This window comes from Brassica rapa, chromosome A07 (assembly GCF_000309985.2).
Source record: "Brassica rapa cultivar Chiifu-401-42 chromosome A07, CAAS_Brap_v3.01, whole genome shotgun sequence".
Classification (NCBI taxonomy): Eukaryota; Viridiplantae; Streptophyta; class Magnoliopsida; order Brassicales; family Brassicaceae; genus Brassica; species Brassica rapa.
The window spans coordinates 1,768,250-1,788,536 of record NC_024801.2 but is presented as its reverse complement, the minus strand read 5'-3'; the positions used below and the strand labels follow the sequence as shown (position 1 = coordinate 1,788,536).

The window sequence follows — 20,287 nt, the reverse complement described above, 5'->3', positions numbered from 1 at the left end:
CGAGACGACACGCTGTTTGCTTGACATCGAATACTTATGAAGCCCATTTGGGCTAAGTCATAAAGCCCAAAAAGCCTTTTAAGTTGTAATCTTGCTCCCTCGCCGCCCTTCTCATCACCTTTTGAAGTTCCAAGCTTTTCTTTTTCTCAGCAATGGCGGATTCGATTTTCAGAAAGCTAAGAGACGGAGGCGAAGAAGGCGAGCTCGCGCCAGCTCTCACCATAGAGGAAACTGTAGCTTCCCCTTTCGCCCTCGACGTCTCCTGCTATCTCCTCGCGAATCTATCTTCATCAATCCTGGCCGGAAAATCCAAGTCCGAGTACATCCTCGAAACACTAAAATTCAATCTCTTTTTGCTTCACTGTCGTGTTTTCATGAAATCTTCGTTGCTGTGCAGAGGCCTCGTGCTGGTCACATTCTCTCGGAGCCCTTCCTTCTATTTGCAGTTCTTGAAGCAAAAAGGAATCTTTGTCTCTTCATCCTCTAAATGGTGAGTTTGATTTGATTTTCTTTTAGATACTCTAAGAGTGTACTGATTGGTTTTTTGGATTTTGAAGGATTCGTGTTTTGGATTGCTACACTGATCCACTAGGCTGGATTGATCAGCCTTCCCCTGGTGTTATTACTGAAGGTTCAAGTTTAATTAAGTTACACAAGTGTGTTAGTGACTTGAAGAGGCTTTTCTCTTCAATCATTGAAGCTGGAAGAGGTAGTTCTATTACTTCTTTGCATCATTTTGTTTCAATTTGAGATTAAAGTTGATTCCTTTTGCTGTAGAGATGGTTGGAGATGGGAAGACACGTTTCTCTGTTGCCATTGATTCGGTAAGCAAATCCTCTCTTTGGAGTTTTAGATATGAGATTAATGATGATATATATATATATATATATATATATATTTGGTTGAATCAGGTGAATGAGCTGCTAAGACATTCATCCATGCCATTAGTTTCTGGTCTTTTAACAGATCTTCGAAGCCACGGTATATTTACATTCTTTGCTACCTGAACCTGAGCACTCACCATTTTGTTAGCTTTATTTCCTTCTTAAGTTGAATTTTGTTTGGTGTAGCACAAGTTTCCAGTTTGTTTTGGTCGTTGAACACTGACCTTCACCAAGAGAAGGTTACCAATGCGCTTGAATATATATCCACCATGAAAGCCAACTTAGAACCTTTTTGTCCATCTTCGGATGGGAAAAGGAATGCCTTGGAAAACCTCTTTTTGGTTCATCAGGATTTTGGTAAAGGACGGTTCCATATCCGGTTTAAGCTTAGAAAGGGACGCGTCAGAGTAATGGTGAGTGTTCTCTCTTGCTCCATTCTCTATACCCTATTTGAGAGTATCATATTTGAGTTAACAACCCTTGTAACGCTTTGCCTTACAGTCTGAAGAGTATCATGTTGATCAAACGGGCATAAACTTTTCACCCATTTCCTCCGTGGAAACTATTATTGCAGCCACCAAAAGCCTTATACCTAAGGCAAGTTATCTTGTTCTTTCTTAGTTTCTTCTTATCTCTTTGCTGTTAAGATGTGTGGCCTCAGATTAGTGGTTCTTTTGGTTCAGGTTCATTTCAATCTACAGTTGTCTGAGAAAGAACGTTTTGAGAAAGAAAAAGTTGTCCTTCCTTTTGAGCACCAAGGTGAGTTCGTACATCACAGACAGGATAATTTTAAGCTCATTAATGTCTGAGGTCTTGTGGATAAAAACATTTTTGATGTGATGTTCTACAGATCATGGAAAATCGACAGAGATTTATGATGGGCGGAGAATGCTTGCGGATGGCAAGACTGAGGCAACGCCATTGTCTTCAGGAGAGTTGCAGGCCGATGTGGTTTCATCTGGTAAGGGTGGAGAGATTATATATTTCAGAGATTCAGACGATGAGCATCCAGATTCTGATGAGGACCCTGATGATGATTTGGACATTTAGTTGCTCCTGTAAGAACCAGAGAGTGGGACAGTTTTGGTTTTGGCAAAGTACTTTGGGTTTTAATCCTGGGATCTTGATTGTTAGATTTATCCAACTTTGTACACTAGATAGCAGATGTGTAACATTTTATTGTGTTATTGTTGAATTATCAACACTAATTTTAGTTTAGATGCATCTGAATTGAATAAAAATGATCTTGTACTAAATCAAATAACTTCAGTTGCAATGGTAAGGGTTTAATAATTTAGTTTGGAAAATGAATCTGGTTTTTAAAATTGTTTTGAGGTCACATTTTTTTATTAGTTGTCGAGAAAGAAAGTTTGAACCGGTCAATGATATACTTCTCCAGAGCGGAAAGTTATTGTAACTCTCTTCAATTCACCAAGTCTCATCGACTTGCATATAAAGAGAGTTTGCAGAGCTAGGCATTAACTATAAGATGGTAACAGATGTCCTTTGGTCTGTGATGCGGAAACAAGAGACTAATGTTCTCCAGTGTGATATGGATAAGTCAAAAAAATTTAAACACCCAACAAAGGGCTCTAGGCAATTTCAAAGGACTGTTCAACATCCCCATTAGCTAAGAACTCTAAAACTGAAATTCAATTTCAGAACAGAGCAGTTCGTGTTCTGTTTTTTTTTTCTTTTCCCTCTTATAGATGCTTTGACAATGGAGCATGATTCAGGTACATGGAATAACAGTCGTGTTTATTTACACAAATAAAGCCACAACAACAGTGGATGGTGGGCTGATTCTTAAACGCATCATCATATGAGCGAACTCATCAAAGCTTAAAACTCCGTCAGCGTTAAGAACAAAAGCTTTGATCATGACAATGCAATCATCACTCGTTCCAGCATCGTCTTCAACCTTCTTGGAGCAATGCAATCTTCTCCTTCAGCGATATACATTCCATCATCTTGCTGTTGATCTGTTCCTCTGTAAACTCATCATTCCCTTTGATTAACTGAGCAAACTCCTCAAAATCCGACACCCAAACAGTTTAACCGCGGTTTCAGCTTCTTCTTCAGCAGAAAGTTTCTCTCCCAATGTGTTGAAACTCTTCTTAAGCTCTTCTGGACCGTCTGTGTTTGCATCCATGTAAGCAAACACAGATTTAAGTCTCTTATACTGTAGTTGTCGTATTCTTTGATTGCACATGCTCAACTCGTGTCTTGAAATGTTGTATGTACTTCATTGGTCCAATTATGTATGACACACATTCTGCTAGAAACCATCTAATGATATATTGATGATATTAGTCTCAAAACTAGATACTTATCTCAAGAGTTAGCATCACCGGAAATTATACTAAATACTTTTTGCCAACTTAGAAGACCTTAAAAAAAAAAAAAAAAAAAAATAATAATAATTAGAAGACCTTAAAAACAAAGATAGAAGCTGGCTTTGTTGTTGTTCTTGATCAGGCTCTCCTGTATCTGTCATCTTTTAATCTTCGCCCTCTTTTGTATTCTATCTCTGCATCAGAGCTTCTGCTTCCGTTTTTTACAGACCACACTCTTGATAATAGAGCCTCTTCATCAGTGTGGATGCGGTTTCTTGGTTTGTGATCTATGATACAATTAGCACAATGAAACAACCAATGGCAATGAATTACTCACCGAGGGGATTTGAGATTAATACGACAACACTCTCACCTTTCTAGCCCTTTGGTGAATGGAAGTCTTCAGCTTGTGATTCAAGATCAGCTTCTGATCTGGAGCTCGTTCGGCACGGCAAATTGGCTCCTCTTCTAAGCAACTTTTTTCCATCGCTTAGTGTATAAAGCCCTACTACTACAATAATGAATGCCGGAGTACGTTATTATGGTTCATTCTTTTATAACAGAAACCATCCCCAATAATGAATGCAACTCGTCCTGATAAAAGGTAAAGATAAGTCGATGAGACTCTTGACTCATTTCGTGTTGTAGTGAAGCAGTAGGTATAACTTAAATACCAGAACTCTAGGCCACGTCCTCTTGTACCAAAACTCCAGGCCACGTCCTGTTTAACAATCCAAATATTTCGTCGGGAAGAGACAGAATACTAAGAAGCGATAAATTGGAAGAAACGTTGTCCATCAAATACGCTGCACTGTTGCTACCAAAAATGAGATTAATGATCGATCGATTTAATAAGTAGATCAGGCCATCAGGGAAATGACAAGAATTGGAACATTTCATAGAAATTACAATAAAAAGCAAATTAGAGCAAATCTGGGTGGACTCGAACCACCAACCTCTCAACTTCAAAAGAAGAAGAGCGCTCTCCCGTTTTGAGCTTACAGATCTATTATCGAATCTTGAAAACTCAAAATGTGCTCATGGCAAGACAAACAGACTGTTCATATACTTAGCAACACGATCAAGTAACCTTTCACTTGCGGACAGAACAAAAATTTGAAAAGATAAAACTACCATGGGAGAAGAAATTTTAAACAATAATATCAATTTTATTAGTGAATTATCGGCAAAAATATATTCACATCAAAACAAAATGAAAACATGGAGTGTAATAATGGATACACTTCGATATATGTTAAGGAAATTAATCAATGTGTACACACAGCATTTTAATACCTTCATTTACAATAAGCTTTATAGGATGAGTCTACAAAGAGCTGTTGTATTCACACTGCTCCACGCTATAGCTTCCAATGTATTGCTCCACAAGCTAATATGATATCCCATTCTCACCCTTCAGCCATCAAATTTCGGATACATAATCTTGTGATGTTCTCTAACTATATAAATCAAACAGATACTTATAAACTTAGAAATATAAATAAAAAAATACTGTCTACAGCATAGAAAGCTTTTAGATCAGTAGGGTTTGTCAATTCACTCAAAAAAGAGAAACAAATAATAGAATGAAAAGTAACTAGTTGGCCCAATAAATTTGGGCAACGAATTTGTAAAATTCATGACGGAAGTAATGATTAATGTACGTATGATTGTTAATATGCATGGGTGTGATTGGATATTATTCTGAGTGACTAAATTATCAAAAATAACATACTTACGAGCGCATGCTTGTTGGGTGGGGCATGAATGGCGCAAAGTGTTACAGCTCCAGGTCGAATGAGATATAAGTGTTTCATGGCTATCTGTTGAGTTACGGTGCATAATAATAAATAGTGTGAAATTTCGCAGAGAGCAAGACACGCACACAGGAAGAGGAGAACCCGGGATAAAAAAAAAACACCCGTGCGAACTCCCCTCCCAACCACAAAACATATTGTTTTATTAAGATCTGTTTTTGACCTGCCATGCAAGCGCACCTGACATGGCAAAGGTCGGATGACAAAAGATGCAATTCAACATCTTCTACATCCTAATTTTAACTTAACCCACACAAGAACACAGCTTCACGTCCATAAACGAATTCGATTCAGCCTCAACGCGCTTCAACGCAACCGATTTGCATAATAGACACCCCTCACGCGATGATCCCACCGGCAGATCTAACACCAGAGTAAAAAAGAAACGTGATCAGAAACCAAAATCAAGTAAAAAACAAACGGTGACATGAGATAAGATTTACCCTTAGAGGAAGTATAGATTTCATGAGATCTGCATCAGATCTACCGATGAAAGACATAGAAGCGATTAAATCGATGGAAAATCAACACCGTTGTGTAGATCGGAGGACTCGCTATTACAAACAGAAGCTATAAATAAAAGATTCGCCGCCATAGAAGCGAGATCTAAAGGAAGCGATGAAAAAAAAAGTTTTGAGAAGCGCAAGGATGGAAGCGGCTGTTGAGATAACCCTAGGTTCAACACCGTTTCCTATTTATATTAAAAGGTTAGAATAATGGACGGTCATGATTAAATAATTAGATAACGCATCAACGGTATCGAAGCAGCCTCGTGGATCATTGCGTGCCTTTCGGGTCATTTTTAAAGCGAGGCGGTTTAGTAATGGACGGCTTTTTTTTTTTTTTTCCATCTAATTAGTTTTATTAACGCCAAAGCCCATAGAACAAACCCACCATTACAAAAAAACAATGAAGCCCAAACACATAAGGCGACTTTTAAAGATACATGGGCTAAAACCCAAAGCCCGCTAACAAAGAAGCCCACTAAACGCTATCCGTACCCACGTGTCGAAATATGAACTGGATAGACGTGTGTTGAAACCCTCACAATGAAGAAACACGCGTCTTTCAACACCGCCACGTCATCACCACTTCGAGAAACCGCCGCCGCCGAATCTGAACGGCGTTTCACCGTCTACGCACTGGACCAGAAGCCACACCACAGCTTCCTCCATTTCTAGATCACCTTTCCACGTAGTGCTTCAAACAAGACAACGAGATCTCATCCTAGAAGATCCCAAAGCACCCATCACGCGTTCTTTGTTAAAACTCCATGGAGAGAATCAAATCGACCCTTGTCGAAATCTCATCCAATCGAACGGAGTCACGATCATCTTTGGATACAAAAGCTGGCGACCACCGTCGAAGAAGACAGTACGGCCCTGGAAACACCCACCGGCGGAGAACAATCGAGATATCATCCGCCGTCCCAACCCTTTACAAACCAAGAAAGCCAGCCGCCATCGCCGGAGAAGAAGGCAACGACGCCGGAGACAAAGCCGGACGACCATCGAGAGAAACGATGCGACGCCGGAGACAGAGCCGGCCGACCACCGAAGGAGAAGGTGCGTCACCGGAAACAAAAACCCATCTGGAAAAACTCTCTTATCTCTACTCCTTGTGAAAGATTAAATTTGGGAACAAGGAAAGTAGAGAGAAAATCCTCTCTCTAAAAGAGAGGAGTGTTTTTTAGACCTCGTAATGGACGGCTTAAATGCGCTGTTTTGACGCGTCTGTTTAATTGGGATTATTGTGGGCCCCAACAAACAGGCTGTTGCTTATAAATCCTTTATACTAAAGGAAAAGTCACTTACCCGACACATCTATCTATCTATATTATCATCTCCAAAGTAAATTTTTAAAATCGACCTCTTACGTTAAAAGTTATAGTGATTAATATCGTTTATATCCTTAATGAATAAATTGTATCAATAAATTAAAAAATAAAAACGAAATTTTAATTTATTTGATTAGATAATTGATTAAAATTAATAATACTAAGAATTATCCAAAATCTGAAAATATAATTTAAACACAGATAATTTATGTATATATTGTATTGTTATCTTTAGGCCTGGACATTCGGGGTCCCAAACGGGTTTTGGTTTTATTCAATCGGGTTTCAGTTTTTCGGGTTTATCAAAATCAGCCTTATTCGGATTATATGAAAGTTCGGTTCGGAACCGGTTCGGGTTTTATCGGGTTCGGATCGGGGTTAGTAAATCTTCAAAGAACCGGTACAATCCAATATACTTTCGGGTTCGGGTCCCAATTGGTTTTTCGGTTTAAAAATACCTGAATTTTACCTATTTTATAACCAAAACATGAGTAAAATCGGTTTTTCAATTTTAAAATATCTGATTTATACCTATTTTGTAACCAAAACTTAAGTAAAATCGATTCAAAAATAAGGAACATCAAACGTGATCATTCAAAATCAAACGAAAAGTAAACATATTTATTGATAAAAAGAAAACCAAATAAACAAAAGCATAAAATGAAAACAAGGTTCTCATGAAATGAGAAACATTGTTTAACAAAAACAAAATCAAAATATAAATACTTTAAAATTCAACGGTCATCTTCAACCATCAACCTTCATGTAATAGTGCCACCAACCTTCATGCAATAGAACCACCAACCTTCATGTAATAGATAAGTATTTTAGATGTTCAATATTTCATAGTGTATTTTGGATACATATTAGAAATTAAGATCATATTTGGTACAAGATCTTTTCGAAGTATTGAATGTTTCGGATTTTATCGGATATTCATTTAGATTCGGGTTCGGTTCGGATAATACCCATAACCCAAAATATCACAAAACAAGATCCATTCGGTATTTACGTCGGATTCGGATCGGTTCGGATTCATTTTTATCGGATCGGATTCAGTTTGGGTTTTCGGGTTCGGTTTATTTGCCCAGCCCTAGTTATCTGAAAAATCTTTCAGTATAAAGTTAAAAAAATAAATTATAAAAATAAATATTAATCAAATAAAATTCTTAATTATATACTTAAAAATTGAATATTGAATTATCCAAAATCTAAAAATATAATTAAAAAAGATAATTTATATATATATTGTATTGTTATCTGAACAAGTATTTTAGTAAAAAATTTAAAACATAAATTATATAATTAAATATTAATCAAATAATTTTTTTAATTATATGATTGAAAATATAATATTGAGTTATTTTAATATTTATTTTAGTATAATAAAGATAGTGTACAAAGAATTTTTCAAAAATTTATGAAAAAGTTTAAGCCCGCATCGCGGGCAAAACACCTAGTGGTTATTGTTTTACAGAAAAAACTAAAAAAGCTAGAAAAATAATCACGTAATTTCCAAAAGGGGAATTGCCACTAATACCACTTTCCTAATATCACTTTTCAACTTTACACTTTTCAACTTTACCATTAAAATTTTAATGGCTAAAGAACCATTATACCTTTATTTAATCAAACATAAACATATGTCTTTTCTAACAAAAAAATTTCAAATTCAAAATCCCCAAATTGATCGACGATTCCGGCGAGAGACTCGACGATTACGGTGAGAGATTCGACGATTCCGGCGAGAGATTAGACGAATCCAGTGAGAGATTCAACGATTCCGGCGAGAGATTCGACGATTCCGGCGAGAAATTCGACGAATCCGGTGAGAGATTCGACGACTTCGGCGATTTCCCCGGTGAGATTTGATTATTCAGGAGATGTTGACGTTCGACGAGATTTGGCGAAGACTACAAGCTCAACGAATAGAACAATCTATCTTAACGAACGTAACAAAGGTCAGAGGATAATAGATAGTGATTTTCGTCTCTTTTCTGTAATTTTTGCTTGGTTTCTCAAAATTGATCGGTTTCTGGGAAGGAGACGAAGTTTTTTTCATGAAGTTTTCAAATCTCAGATTTATAAAACCTTATAAATTTTTATTTATGAGGAACATAGTGTTATGTATTCTCGGAATGGGACTGTACTCCTTCACCAGCCTCATCCCCTCCTCCACCGTCACCTTGTACTTCGGCAACTCGTCCTCCGTGAAAATCCATAACGCGACGTAATCCAATCCCACGATCCCGATCCTGATCGGCTCGTCGGTGACTATAGCCACCAGATCTTATTGTTCTGTATGATTCTGCAACTCAACCTTAGGTTTTCATGACACTTTGCCAATGAATTACTTTGATATTTCCAGGCACAATATTTCAAAAATGGTATCGAAGAGATGGCTGGAAGAACCTTACGATGTGTGGCACTGGCCTTCAGAATCTATGAGCTTGAAAAGGTCCCAACAGGCTAAGAATTCTCAGACTGGGTTCTCCCAGAGAACGACCATATTTTACGATCTATAGTAGGCATAAAGGTGAGGATTAGTTTTGTTTATTTATGTTCATTTTTACTTTTATCTTAACATTAGTCAAATGTATACATCGTATTTGTTTAATTTCAGAACAATAACCAACATATCATGGGCTGCAGTATTTTTGTAGTGTTTCTTATCAAACTATTTTCAAATGTGGATTCAGAATGCTGGTGTCAAAGTGCTTCTTTTGTTCGATTTTACCAAAAAGGCCCATTGCACAAATTATCTTTCTTAGCCTGCTAATAACGCTGCATGATGTTTGTTGATGTTCAGGTTCGTATGGTTACTGGTGACAACGTCCAAACTGCCAGGGCTATTGCTTTGGAGTGTGGAATATTGACTTCAGATGCTGATGCCTCAGAGCCTAATCTTGGAATGGACACGTGTATCCGTCTGGTTTGTAGATTTTTTGACTTCCTGACACTAGAGAGTATCTAATTGAGATATGCTTTGTTTTCCTGCAGAACATGAACCCTCATCAAAATTGGAAACAACTGTTTTCCATAAAAAGACGCAGCAGTAGATCATTTCTTAGAGTAATGCAAGATATGTACATGAACCTCTTCTTTGGAGATGAAGTGTTCAAATACTTTAGGAGTTATGATAGTTAGAGGTGATCTTGCAGTTGAACGTGGATGGGAGATACTAGATAATATACAAGAGATTATAGTTGTTTGCAAAGTTGATAGTGTACAGGTGATTTTGGCGGAGATCACAGATGAATGGCAGAAGGTCAAAAAATTTCACCAAAAGTAAACATGATCCTGCTAAATATTTATTTGTCTATGGAGTTTGAATATTTGTGAAGGGAGAGCTGTGTGATGTTGAACAAAGACAACTTATTATAAGCCTGTATAAATATTTTATAAGTCCTTATAAAACTCTATTCTATAAATCAACTTATTATTATTTATAATAAATTAACTTAGAAATCCTTACAAACCAGTTCATAAACTCTTATAAATTAAGTTATAAACCTTTATAATCAAAAACCGGTTTATAAACTCTGATAAATCAGTTTATAATCCCTTATAAGTTAATTTATAAAACCTTAGAAATTAATTTATAAACCACTTATGAATACTTAAAATTAATAATAGGGATTTACTATCAAAATGACTCATTTATGATTTCGCATAATCAACTATTGTTCAAACCAGTTCATAAACTCTTATAAATTAACTTATAAACCTTTATAATCAAAAACCAGTTTATAAACTCTGATAAATCAGTTTATAAATCCCTTATAAGTTAATTTATAAACCCTTAGAAATTAATTTATAAACCATTTATGAATACTTAAAATTAATAATTGGGATTTACTATCAAAATGACTCATTTATGATTTCGCATAATCAACTATTGTTCTACAAAACCACATAAAGCAATTGCTAATCATCAATTCAGGGTACAAGATTGATGCATACACATGTCCAATTATTTATAAACCATTTATAACACTTATAAATGACTTATACACCCTTATAAACCTTATAATTTGTTTAAATAATTTTATAAATGAAATAAAGACTTTTATAAATGATATATAAAAAAACTCTTATAATGATTATTTATAAATTCTTATAAATAAATAGCTGATATACCAATTATGAATTTTTTTAAAAAAATTATAAACTAATTTTAAAATATATTCTTTTATAGTTTCTATAAATTATTTGTTCTTAACCAATTTACAAATAATTAAATAATTATAAACTTCTATTAATGGGCACATTTGTTTATAGGAGTTTATAAATGATACACAAAACCTTCTAAATTCTTACAAAAGACATATCAGTTTATATGTACTTATAAAATTTTATAAATTGATTTATAAGGTCTTATAAACTGATTTATGGTTTATAAGGTGATTTTTGGGGTTTAAGATAATATATTATTTTTATTAACTAATTTTAATTCTATAAGTGTTATACACCGATTTATAACCCTTCTGATATTTTTCTAGCAGAATATATATTTTTCTAACAGCTCTAGAAATGCCTCTAAACCGTTTATATACCTTTTATAAATTCTTATAAAGCCTTTATATTTTATTTATAACCCTTTATAAATGGTTTATAAACTATGAATAATTTTTTTTATAAATCTTTATAAACTTTTATAAATTATATCTTTATAATTATTTTTTATAAATCTTTGTTATAGACCGTTAATTAACATTTTAGAAACCTATATAAACTTCTACAAATATTTATAAACCTTTATAAAAGGTTTATAATCTCTTTATAAGTTCTTATTAATTAACCTTATAAAATGATTTATGAACTCTTATAAAATCATTTGTATATTTATAAAAGATTTTATAAACTCTTATAAACTTTTTGTAACTGGCTTTATAGACTTTTATAAATAGATTTATAGACTTTGAAATAGTTTGTTAACTATTATTACTGATTTTTGAATTACTTTTTGCTTCTTAATATTACCAAAGAGATATCCACTTTTGTAATCATAGGTACGTGAGGCAGGACTAGAGACAAGTGTGGAAACCTCTGGAAAGAATTAGCTATTGCATTTAAGTTGAGATTGTTGGTTTTCCATCATAGTATAAGAAACCACAGAGAAGTGAAGTGAGCGTCCCTGCTGTTTTGTTGTGTTTTGGATGGCTTGGAAAGGAAACAACATGTGGATTTGTTCTGTTTTGTTACAATAAGATCTTATCCGTAATGAAGATAAAAGTCCCAAATAACTTATCTGTTAGACTCTCTGTTGCAACCCTGTTATACTATATGCCCAATGTTCTTCACATGCTTCCTTTTAACATGAAAACAAAACATATCTTGATCTTCATCACATGAGCCATCAAGAGGATGATTCTAGGAAGAAGAACAGACATTTCCTGATTATTTCATAAAATTAACCAATTGATAACTTATCTAGAAAAACACACATTATTTATGAAATATTAATCATCATTTTACAAGAAAAAGAAACGCTATGGAAGATGACAAAGCGGTTGATGACAAAACATGAGTTTCTAAGGTTACCAATATTGTTTCTGTAATGTGTGTCCCACAAAACGTAAGATACATGAGGGAATTTTGCTTGGTAAAACATAAAACACTGAACTTGGTCTAGCAGTTTCACCTTCAGAGAGATTGAAGGACTAGACTAGTTCAACGAGTAAAGGCATGGAACCAAGCACTTGTGTCAATGGTAACAGTAGCATGTATTTATATCACCGATTTTACTTTTTAAACTTTTTATCATTAATTTTCATAATGCTTTCTAAAATCTTATTATAAGATATATAAGGGGTTATAAGTTATTTATCAGCCTTTACATATCATTTTTTTGTGTTTAAATTTCATCTCTGAGTTTATATAATACTTTATAAACTAGTATATCTGAGTTTTACGAAGGTTTATAAGTGATTTTTAATAAATTTTAATACATTGTTGTTTATGAATCCATAGATAATGCTTATAAATGTTTTAATCATCTCTTGCGAAAAATTATTTATAGGCGATGTAATCTGTAAACAAATTATTTAGAAACTGTAATTTTAAGCTTTATACATTAAAATTTACAAAGCCTTATAAAATATATTAAATTTTATACTCTTATATCAAAGTTTAGAGTAGTGAATGTTGGAGTAGATGACGTCATCTACAAAAGATAAGATTAGTTAAGCTTAATATCAAAAAATTTATAAACATTTATATTCTCTTTTTTTAGAATTGTAACTGTAACTTTTGTTTCATGCATTTTTTTTCTTCACTTTTTTCAGTGTCTTCGTCTAGAGTGATTTTCTCTGTATTCTCATTTTCCCCAAGAATATTCACTAACGTCAGTTGTTGTGTATCAGAAATTTCTTCTTCATCATTTTCATCATCTGTTGCATTTCTTTTACCACCAGAATTTTCTTCTTTTTCATTTTCATCATTTGGTGCACCTTTTGTATCATCATAGTTGCATGGACTCTCATAACCATCAGGTGCCTTCAAGAAATCATGTCATAATAGGTAAAGAAAATAACATGTGAAAATATTTATAAGTGCTTGGTAAAGTTATTTGCTTACCAATCGTAAGACATTCTCGATTACTTCTTCTCGTTTATTCAAATCATAAAGCATTTGGATTAACTTATCGAGTTTGGAACCATCTTCATCTTGAAATTTCTCCTTAGCTTTCTCATACGCTTCATCTTTTCTTTTCTCTTTATTCTTCTTATGCTTTTGTTCCTAAACAGTATTATGATGGCTATATAAACATATTCATCATTCAATTTTGATAACACAATCAGAAAATAACATTTATAAACCATTATAAAAAGAGTTATTTACCTTATTTCCTCTTCTTCATTCTGCCTTTCAACTTGCACGGGCTCCTCAACTTCTGTATCAGCTTCCATTTGTCCTTCTTCTCCTTCCTCAAGTGTCTGCCCCTATTTCCAAGAGAAAAAAAAACAATAACAAATTTAGGATGGCTTATAATTTTTTTAAAATGATAGTCCAAATTTATAAGGGTTTATATATTAGCTTACTTCATTGATTTTTGATGTTTCTCTTTCTTTATCACCGTCGCCGAATTCAGCACCAGCTTCCACTTGTTGTTCTTCTTCATCTTGTGTTTGCTCCTATTTCAAACAAAAATAAGAGATTTATAAATGCTTATAATATTAAAATAACTTAGCGATTTCAAATTTGATAAAGTCTTATAAAACATCAAAAACACAATGACCTTAGAGGTTATGCTGTACATCTTTGTTTTCTGTCCTGCTTTGTCGACCAACGTCTTCTGTTGTAAGAAAACATCCACAAATCCTTCTTCCCAATCGCTTTTCTTCACTTTGTATCCTTGTTGAACTAGTTGTACAACACTGTCAAAGTCCTTATCATCAGGATGTGTTGGGTTCACCAAATGTTTGAATTCCTCAGAGAATCCAAACATTGTAGTAACCACACCCTTTAACAAGGATAAAACAATATTTTATAAGTCTATGTAAATCTCTTATTTATAAACCATTATGAAACAATATAGTTAACTTAGTAATCTCATGTGAATGGCGGGAGCTAATGAGGGCATGACACAAGCAAGGTGTTAAGACAAGTGAAACATGCAAGTTCACACACAAAACACAAGCCAAGAAGAAACATATCAACCATTCTCAATAATCTAATGTGAATGTTAAGGGCTAGTGTGTGAATGATGCAAGCAACGTGTTACAGAAAAAGTACAAAATGAAAAATATTCTTAAATCTCTAAACACTTCACATTTTTTACCAAGGCGCATGCTTGTAACCCTTTTTCAAGGAGTATGTTTATAAACATCTTTCTAAACAATACAGTACGAATAAATTTATAAACTTTAGCAAAAACTCACATTATTTTTCTTCTCCACCTCCAACACTTCAGTAATTGTCGGAGCCCTTGTTGAGTCCCTACGTAGACATAACGGATCTGCAGAAGAGGTTTCCTGGCAGAAACCCAGATTTATAAGGGGTTATAATTCTTTATAAATCATTGACTTGTATTTATCAATAATCTCATGAAACCCAGATTTATAGGGGGTTATAATTCCTTAATATTCAGTTTTCACTAACGGAAATTATCTCTTCTTTAATATGCAGTTTTCACTATCGGAAAATCTCTTTCTTAGCCGGAACCATTCAGATCAATCTTAATATGACTTCAAAACCAGATTTAAGTTTTCAAATACTCAATGTTTTCATTCTCAATGTTTCACTATCGAATATGTTTCTCTTAGATCGACATCTTTAAATGTGATATCTAAGAGAACTTTGTTTGATTGTTCGATAAGAGAAAGCACAAAATCGAATCAAACAAAAATACAAAAATTAGAGAAATACAAGTTGTGAATCACGTATAGGAGTTGACATCTTGTAGATTTTGAATCGATTTCATCGCCAGAAGTCGACGGTAAGAGAAAGTCGACGGAACTAGACGGTGAGAGAGACGCCGAAACTAGATGGTGAGAGAGACGCCGGAAATCGATGGTGAGAGAGAGAGACGACGGTGAGAGAGAGACGATGGTGACTCGAGGAGAAGGAGAGAAACCGATGGTGGAGAAGAAGATAAGGTAAGGGTATTATTGCCTTTTGCTCATTAATGAAAGTGGTATTTCTGAAAATATCCTTAGACTAATGGTAAAATTGAAAAGTGGTATTCAACAAAGTGTAAAAGTAAAATTTCCCCTTTCCAAAATTTGCAACTTCAAATATATCTAAACTCCTATATTTTCTCAAAGGATCTCATCCCACGTTCAAAATTAGTTTTCACCACTTCAAATATTTTTTTTCCTACATAACTTCTGATCTACGAATCTGTTTCACGTCATATATAACTTCTCAAATCATGATATGACTTCAACCTGTTTCATCTTCTACTATATAATTTTCCATAACTGTTTTTTTTTTCTCTTTTTCTCCATCGTTTCATATTCAATTTTCTCAACTTTTCTGTATATAAACAAAAATCAGTATACGTCTTTGACTATTCTATTCATATTCTTTTTCTATTCTGTTCAAATTAATATCATTTGACTTGTTTAACATGATTCAGATAGAAGATGTAACTTGAGTATTCTGTTTTTTTTCAGAGTTTAATTCTTCAAAAAGACAGAGAAACCATAGTATAATATTTGCAAATGAGGTAAAAATAAGTACATTCTCTCTATATAAAGAATTAGCTATTTAAAATTAGTTTTATGGCTTATCTTTAGAAAGGCATATTCTTCAAACAAAAAGTTCTAATTTTTAGAAGTTTTGCATGTTTTGGTGATGCTTATGTATAGAAATAGAGTGAACACGTGATTAGTGGACCATAAACACAAGTATTATGCAAAATATGAAGAGCCAATAAAAACAAAAACAAAAAGATAAAACGATGTGCGTACAAGTGAGTGAATTCTTCTCACACAACACTAGACTAGAGAATCCACATCATTTTACTGGATCAGATTATAACAACAGTATATCAGGTAGGAAACTTTTTTGAGGATCTGATTAGTTACCTCATTGGATCTTCGACCAATATTATTGTATATATTAGAGTATCATAAGATATGCATATTAATTTTTGTGCCCGTACGTAGTAAGAAATTTAAAATAAATAAATAAAAAATAAAAAAGATAAACAGTAAGTAAACATACAATATAAAAATAAAAAACTGAATTAAACATATATTTGAAAATGTATAGTTAAATAAACAATAAGTAAATATATAATATAAAAATATTACATTAAACATCTATTATAATATTAGAATAAGTAAATATAAAATATAAGAAATACAAAAGGCATATATCGTTATATTATCATTTGATATAAAAGCAAGAAAATTAGAATAAGTAAATATATATTTTAGAAATTAAAAAACTAAATTAAATATCTATCTGAAAATGTATAGTAAATAAATAATAACTAAATGCACATTATAAAAATAGAAATATTTTATTATACATTTATCAAAATATTAGAATAATTAAATATAAAATATAAGAAAAAATAAATAAGTACATATAGTGTATAAGAAATAAAATTATTACACTAAATACATATCGTAATATTACCATTGATATAAAAACAAGAAATTTAGAATGTTTAAATATACAAAATAAGAAAAGATAAACTGTAAGTAAATATAAAATATAAGAAATGAAAAACTAAATTAAACATATATCTAAAAGATGTATAGTTAAATAAATAATAAGTAAATATAAAATACAAAAATATATTACATTAAAAATCTATTATAATATTAGAATAAGTAAATATAAAATATAAGAAAAGATAAACTGTAAGTAAATATACAATATAAAAACTGGAAAACTAAATTAAACATATATCTCAAAGATGTATATTTAAATAAATAATAAGTAAATATACAATATAAAAATATTACATTAAAAATATATTATAATGTTAGAATAAGTAAATATAAAATATAAGAAAAATAAATAATAAGTAAATATACAATATAAAAAATACAAAACAATACATTAGACATCTATCAAAAAAATATATAATAAAATAAATAATAAGTAAAAATATAATATAAGAAATAGAAATATTACATTAAACATATATTACAATATTACAATTTGATATAAAAACAAAATAATTAGATAAGTAAATATACAATATAAGAAATAGAAAAACTACATTAAACATCTATCTGAAAAATGTAGAGTTTACATTTTTATTATTTCCAAATATTTTTATAAGTAAATATAAAATATAAGAAAAATAAGCATACAATATAAAAAATAGAAATATTACATTAAACATTTATCATAATATAATCATTTGATTAAAAAGCAAGAAAATTAGAATAAGTAAATATACAATATAAGAAAAATATAAAAAATAGGTAAAATACCATTAAGAAATAAAAAAAATTATATTAAACATTTCTCTGAAAAAATGTATAATAAAATAAATAATTAGTAAATATACAATATAAGGAATATAAATATTATATTAAACATTAATCATAATATTAGAATAAATAAATATATAATATAATGAAAAATACCCAATAAGTAAATATACTATCAAAACTAGAAAAACTAAATTAGACATCTATCTGCAAATTGTATAGTAAAACAAATAATAAGTAAGTATATAGTATAAAAAATAAAAATATTACATTAATCATCTATTATAATATTATAATATTAGAATAAAAAAAAAAATAATAATAATAATAAGTAAATATACAATATAATAAATATAAAAATACATTAAACATCTGAAAAATGTACAGTAAAATAATTAATAACTAAATATACAATATAACAAATATAAATAAGACATTAAACATATATAAATAATATTACCATTTGATATAAATGCAAAACAAAAATAGAATAAGTAAATATACAATATCAGAAATAGAAAAATTACATTAAACATCTATCTGAAAAATATATTGCTTACATTTTATTATTTAAAAACTAGTTATTTGCCCGCGCAATAGCGTGGGTGGCTAATTCCTTTCTATATATGTTACAAAATAAAATAAAATGTTTTTTATTAGAAGAAAAAAACAATTACATTTACATATGTAGTCAAGACTCAATGCTTAAGAGTTACATGTACTAAATCAATTATAGTTAAGTGTTATTTTGGAATTATATATTGACAAAAACAAAATAATTGAATTTAGCAACAAAATAATACACATAACTGAAGAAACTAAAAGACTTATCCAAATCGTCTTAAAACAAATATTTTCCCTTTGAGTGCTACTATCTTCATCTGCAGATAAATCTGCAAATCTAATAACAAATTTTTTTTTAAAGAAAATCTCATGTGTCTTAGCACTATATAACAGAATGTAACATGAATGTAAATTGATTAATGGTTTTTATTTTTGAAAAAAATGTAAATCGGTTAACAGAACTAACATATAAAATGACAAAGTGATAATTTGCATAACAGTTATTATGATTAACTATAATAGTTTTATTAAAAATTGACATTAATTTAGTTACCAACTAGGGTCGGCCCGCCCTACGGGCAGGATATTAGTTAATTTGATATTCACTAAATGCTCGAGTTGAAATTTGTTTTAAGATTCAAGAATTTGGTTATCTGTTATGTGTTACTTATTAGTATGAGGTGGTATAGTTGTTTTAAGATTATTATTGCTTTGGTATTGTATCAAATTAACTAATTGTCAAACTCATAATTATAGATGTACAAATGTGGATTTGTGATAAAGTTTGATGACAATACTGTTTTTTTTTTAATTCTTATTCATAGTGGAGTGTGCATGTGTCAGAAAGAGGCATATATCAACTTTTATGTTTTTGCGTATAGATTTTAAATATATATTATTTTGTATAATGCATACTTGCTCTACAACATTTGCTTGTAAACTAAAAAAACTATTTTCTATATTTTTAAAAGAGAAAATATTTAGTTTAGAATATAATATGGACATATGTATTGACTATATATAGAAGTTGGGTGTTATTTTAAAATGACATATGTATAGAGGTTTTTCAACCATTACTTCACTGGCACAAAACATTTATAATTATAAATACCTTCTTTTAAAAGCAAAACTAATAAAAGCGTGTACAACAAATGTATTTTGATATATATTATATGCATCAAGTTATAAAGGATGGAAACATTGCAAAACTGTTTGGAGCAAAGTTTTTAACTTCACGATCTTCATCTCGACATCAGTTCATTGCCGGTCCTGGCCACAAGCAGAAGAAGCATGGGCTTCCAGCCGACACGATAATAAGTATTTTCGCGGCCACATATTTATAAAAAGTGACTTTAGCCTAGTGGTTTTAAGAGAAATTACTAGTGCTTGAGGGGCTGGGTTCAATTACCCCTGACAGCCTTTTGTTTTATTTTGGCCCAAATATAAAATAGGACACGTGTCACTCCCATAACGCATGACTTGATGACGTGGCATCACAGGAGGGAGGCGAACATATTTATATATATATATATACTAGGGTCGGTCCGCCCTACGGGCGGGATATTAGTTAATTTGATATTCACTAAATGCTCGAGTTGAAATTTGCTTTAAGATTCAAGAATTTGGTTATCTGTTATGTCTTACTTATTAGTATGCGGTGGTATAGTTGTTTTCGATTATTCTTGCTTTGGTATTGTATCAAATTAACTAATTGTCCAACTCATAATTATAGATGTACAAATGTGGATTTGTGATAAAGTTTGATGACAATACTGTTTTTTTTTTTAATTTTTATTAATAGTGGAGTGTGCATGTGTCAGAAAGAGGCCTATAACAACTTTTATGTTTTTGTGTATGGATTTTAAATATATATTATTTTGTATAATGCATACTTGCTCTACAACATTTGCTTGTAGACTAAAAAAATTGTTTTCAATATTTTTAAAAG

The 20,287-nt window shown here is 31.5% G+C and overlaps 2 protein-coding genes and 1 pseudogene across 7 annotated transcripts; 1 reads left to right on the top strand and 2 right to left on the bottom strand.

Moving 5' to 3' along the window:
* Nucleotides 1–63: 63 nt before the first annotated feature.
* LOC103828393 (elongator complex protein 5) lies at nt 64–4,722 on the top strand. 3 transcript variants are annotated; one of them, XM_009103996.3, is made up of 9 exons: nt 65–319; nt 398–490; nt 558–709; nt 778–824; nt 912–981; nt 1,071–1,297; nt 1,386–1,481; nt 1,568–1,643; nt 1,735–4,722. In XM_009103996.3, the coding sequence occupies exons 1-9, from the start codon at nt 153–155 to the stop codon at nt 1,932–1,934; spliced, it is 1,128 nt and encodes a 375-aa protein (XP_009102244.1). In that variant the 5' UTR covers nt 65–152; the 3' UTR covers nt 1,935–4,722. The 3 variants fall into 3 exon arrangements, with proteins under 3 accessions (XP_033130608.1, XP_009102244.1, XP_033130609.1); XM_033274717.1 differs by having other exon boundaries at nt 64–319; nt 778–981; XM_033274718.1 differs by having other exon boundaries at nt 74–313; nt 778–981.
* Nucleotides 2,561–3,123, bottom strand: LOC117126506 (annotated as a pseudogene).
* A 6,709-nt stretch (nt 4,723–11,431) lies between the features above and the next one.
* On the bottom strand, nt 11,432–17,205 carry LOC103843913 (coiled-coil domain-containing glutamate-rich protein 1-like). Of its 4 annotated transcripts, XR_004449580.1 has the most exons (7): nt 15,245–17,201; nt 14,758–14,850; nt 14,115–14,339; nt 13,918–14,010; nt 13,718–13,818; nt 13,454–13,615; nt 12,309–13,372 (listed from the first exon to the last, which is right to left on the bottom strand). XR_004449580.1 is itself a non-coding variant. In XM_033275823.1 (6 exons), exons 1-6 carry the CDS (start codon nt 15,272–15,274, stop codon nt 12,175–12,177), a joined length of 615 nt encoding a protein of 204 aa, XP_033131714.1. In that variant the 5' UTR covers nt 15,275–17,205; the 3' UTR covers nt 11,432–12,174. The 4 variants fall into 4 exon arrangements, 3 of the variants coding, with proteins under 3 accessions (XP_033131714.1, XP_033131715.1, XP_033131713.1); XM_033275823.1 differs by lacking the exons at nt 12,309–13,372; nt 13,454–13,615 and adding an exon at nt 11,432–12,247 and having other exon boundaries at nt 15,245–17,205; XM_033275824.1 differs by having other exon boundaries at nt 11,432–13,634; nt 15,245–17,203.
* Between the last annotated feature and the right edge of the window lie 3,082 nt (nt 17,206–20,287).

Coding starts and splice junctions, on each gene's coding strand:
- LOC103828393 (XM_033274717.1), top strand. CDS start 153: ATGGCGGATTCGATTTTCAGAAAGCTAAGAGACGGAGGCGAAGAAGGC. Junction 491..557: donor GTCTCTTCATCCTCTAAATG/GTGAGTTTGATT, acceptor TGGATTTTGAAG/GATTCGTGTTTTGGATTGCT. Junction 710..777: donor AATCATTGAAGCTGGAAGAG/GTAGTTCTATTA, acceptor CTTTTGCTGTAG/AGATGGTTGGAGATGGGAAG.
- LOC103843913 (XM_033275822.1), bottom strand. CDS start 15,274: ATGTCAACTCCTATACGTGATTCACAACTT. Junction 14,340..14,757: donor AGGTGGAGAAGAAAAATAAT/GTGAGTTTTTGC, acceptor TCCTTGTTAAAG/GGTGTGGTTACTACAATGTT. Junction 13,819..13,917: donor AAACATCAAAAATCAATGAA/GTAAGCTAATAT, acceptor TCTTGGAAATAG/GGGCAGACACTTGAGGAAGG.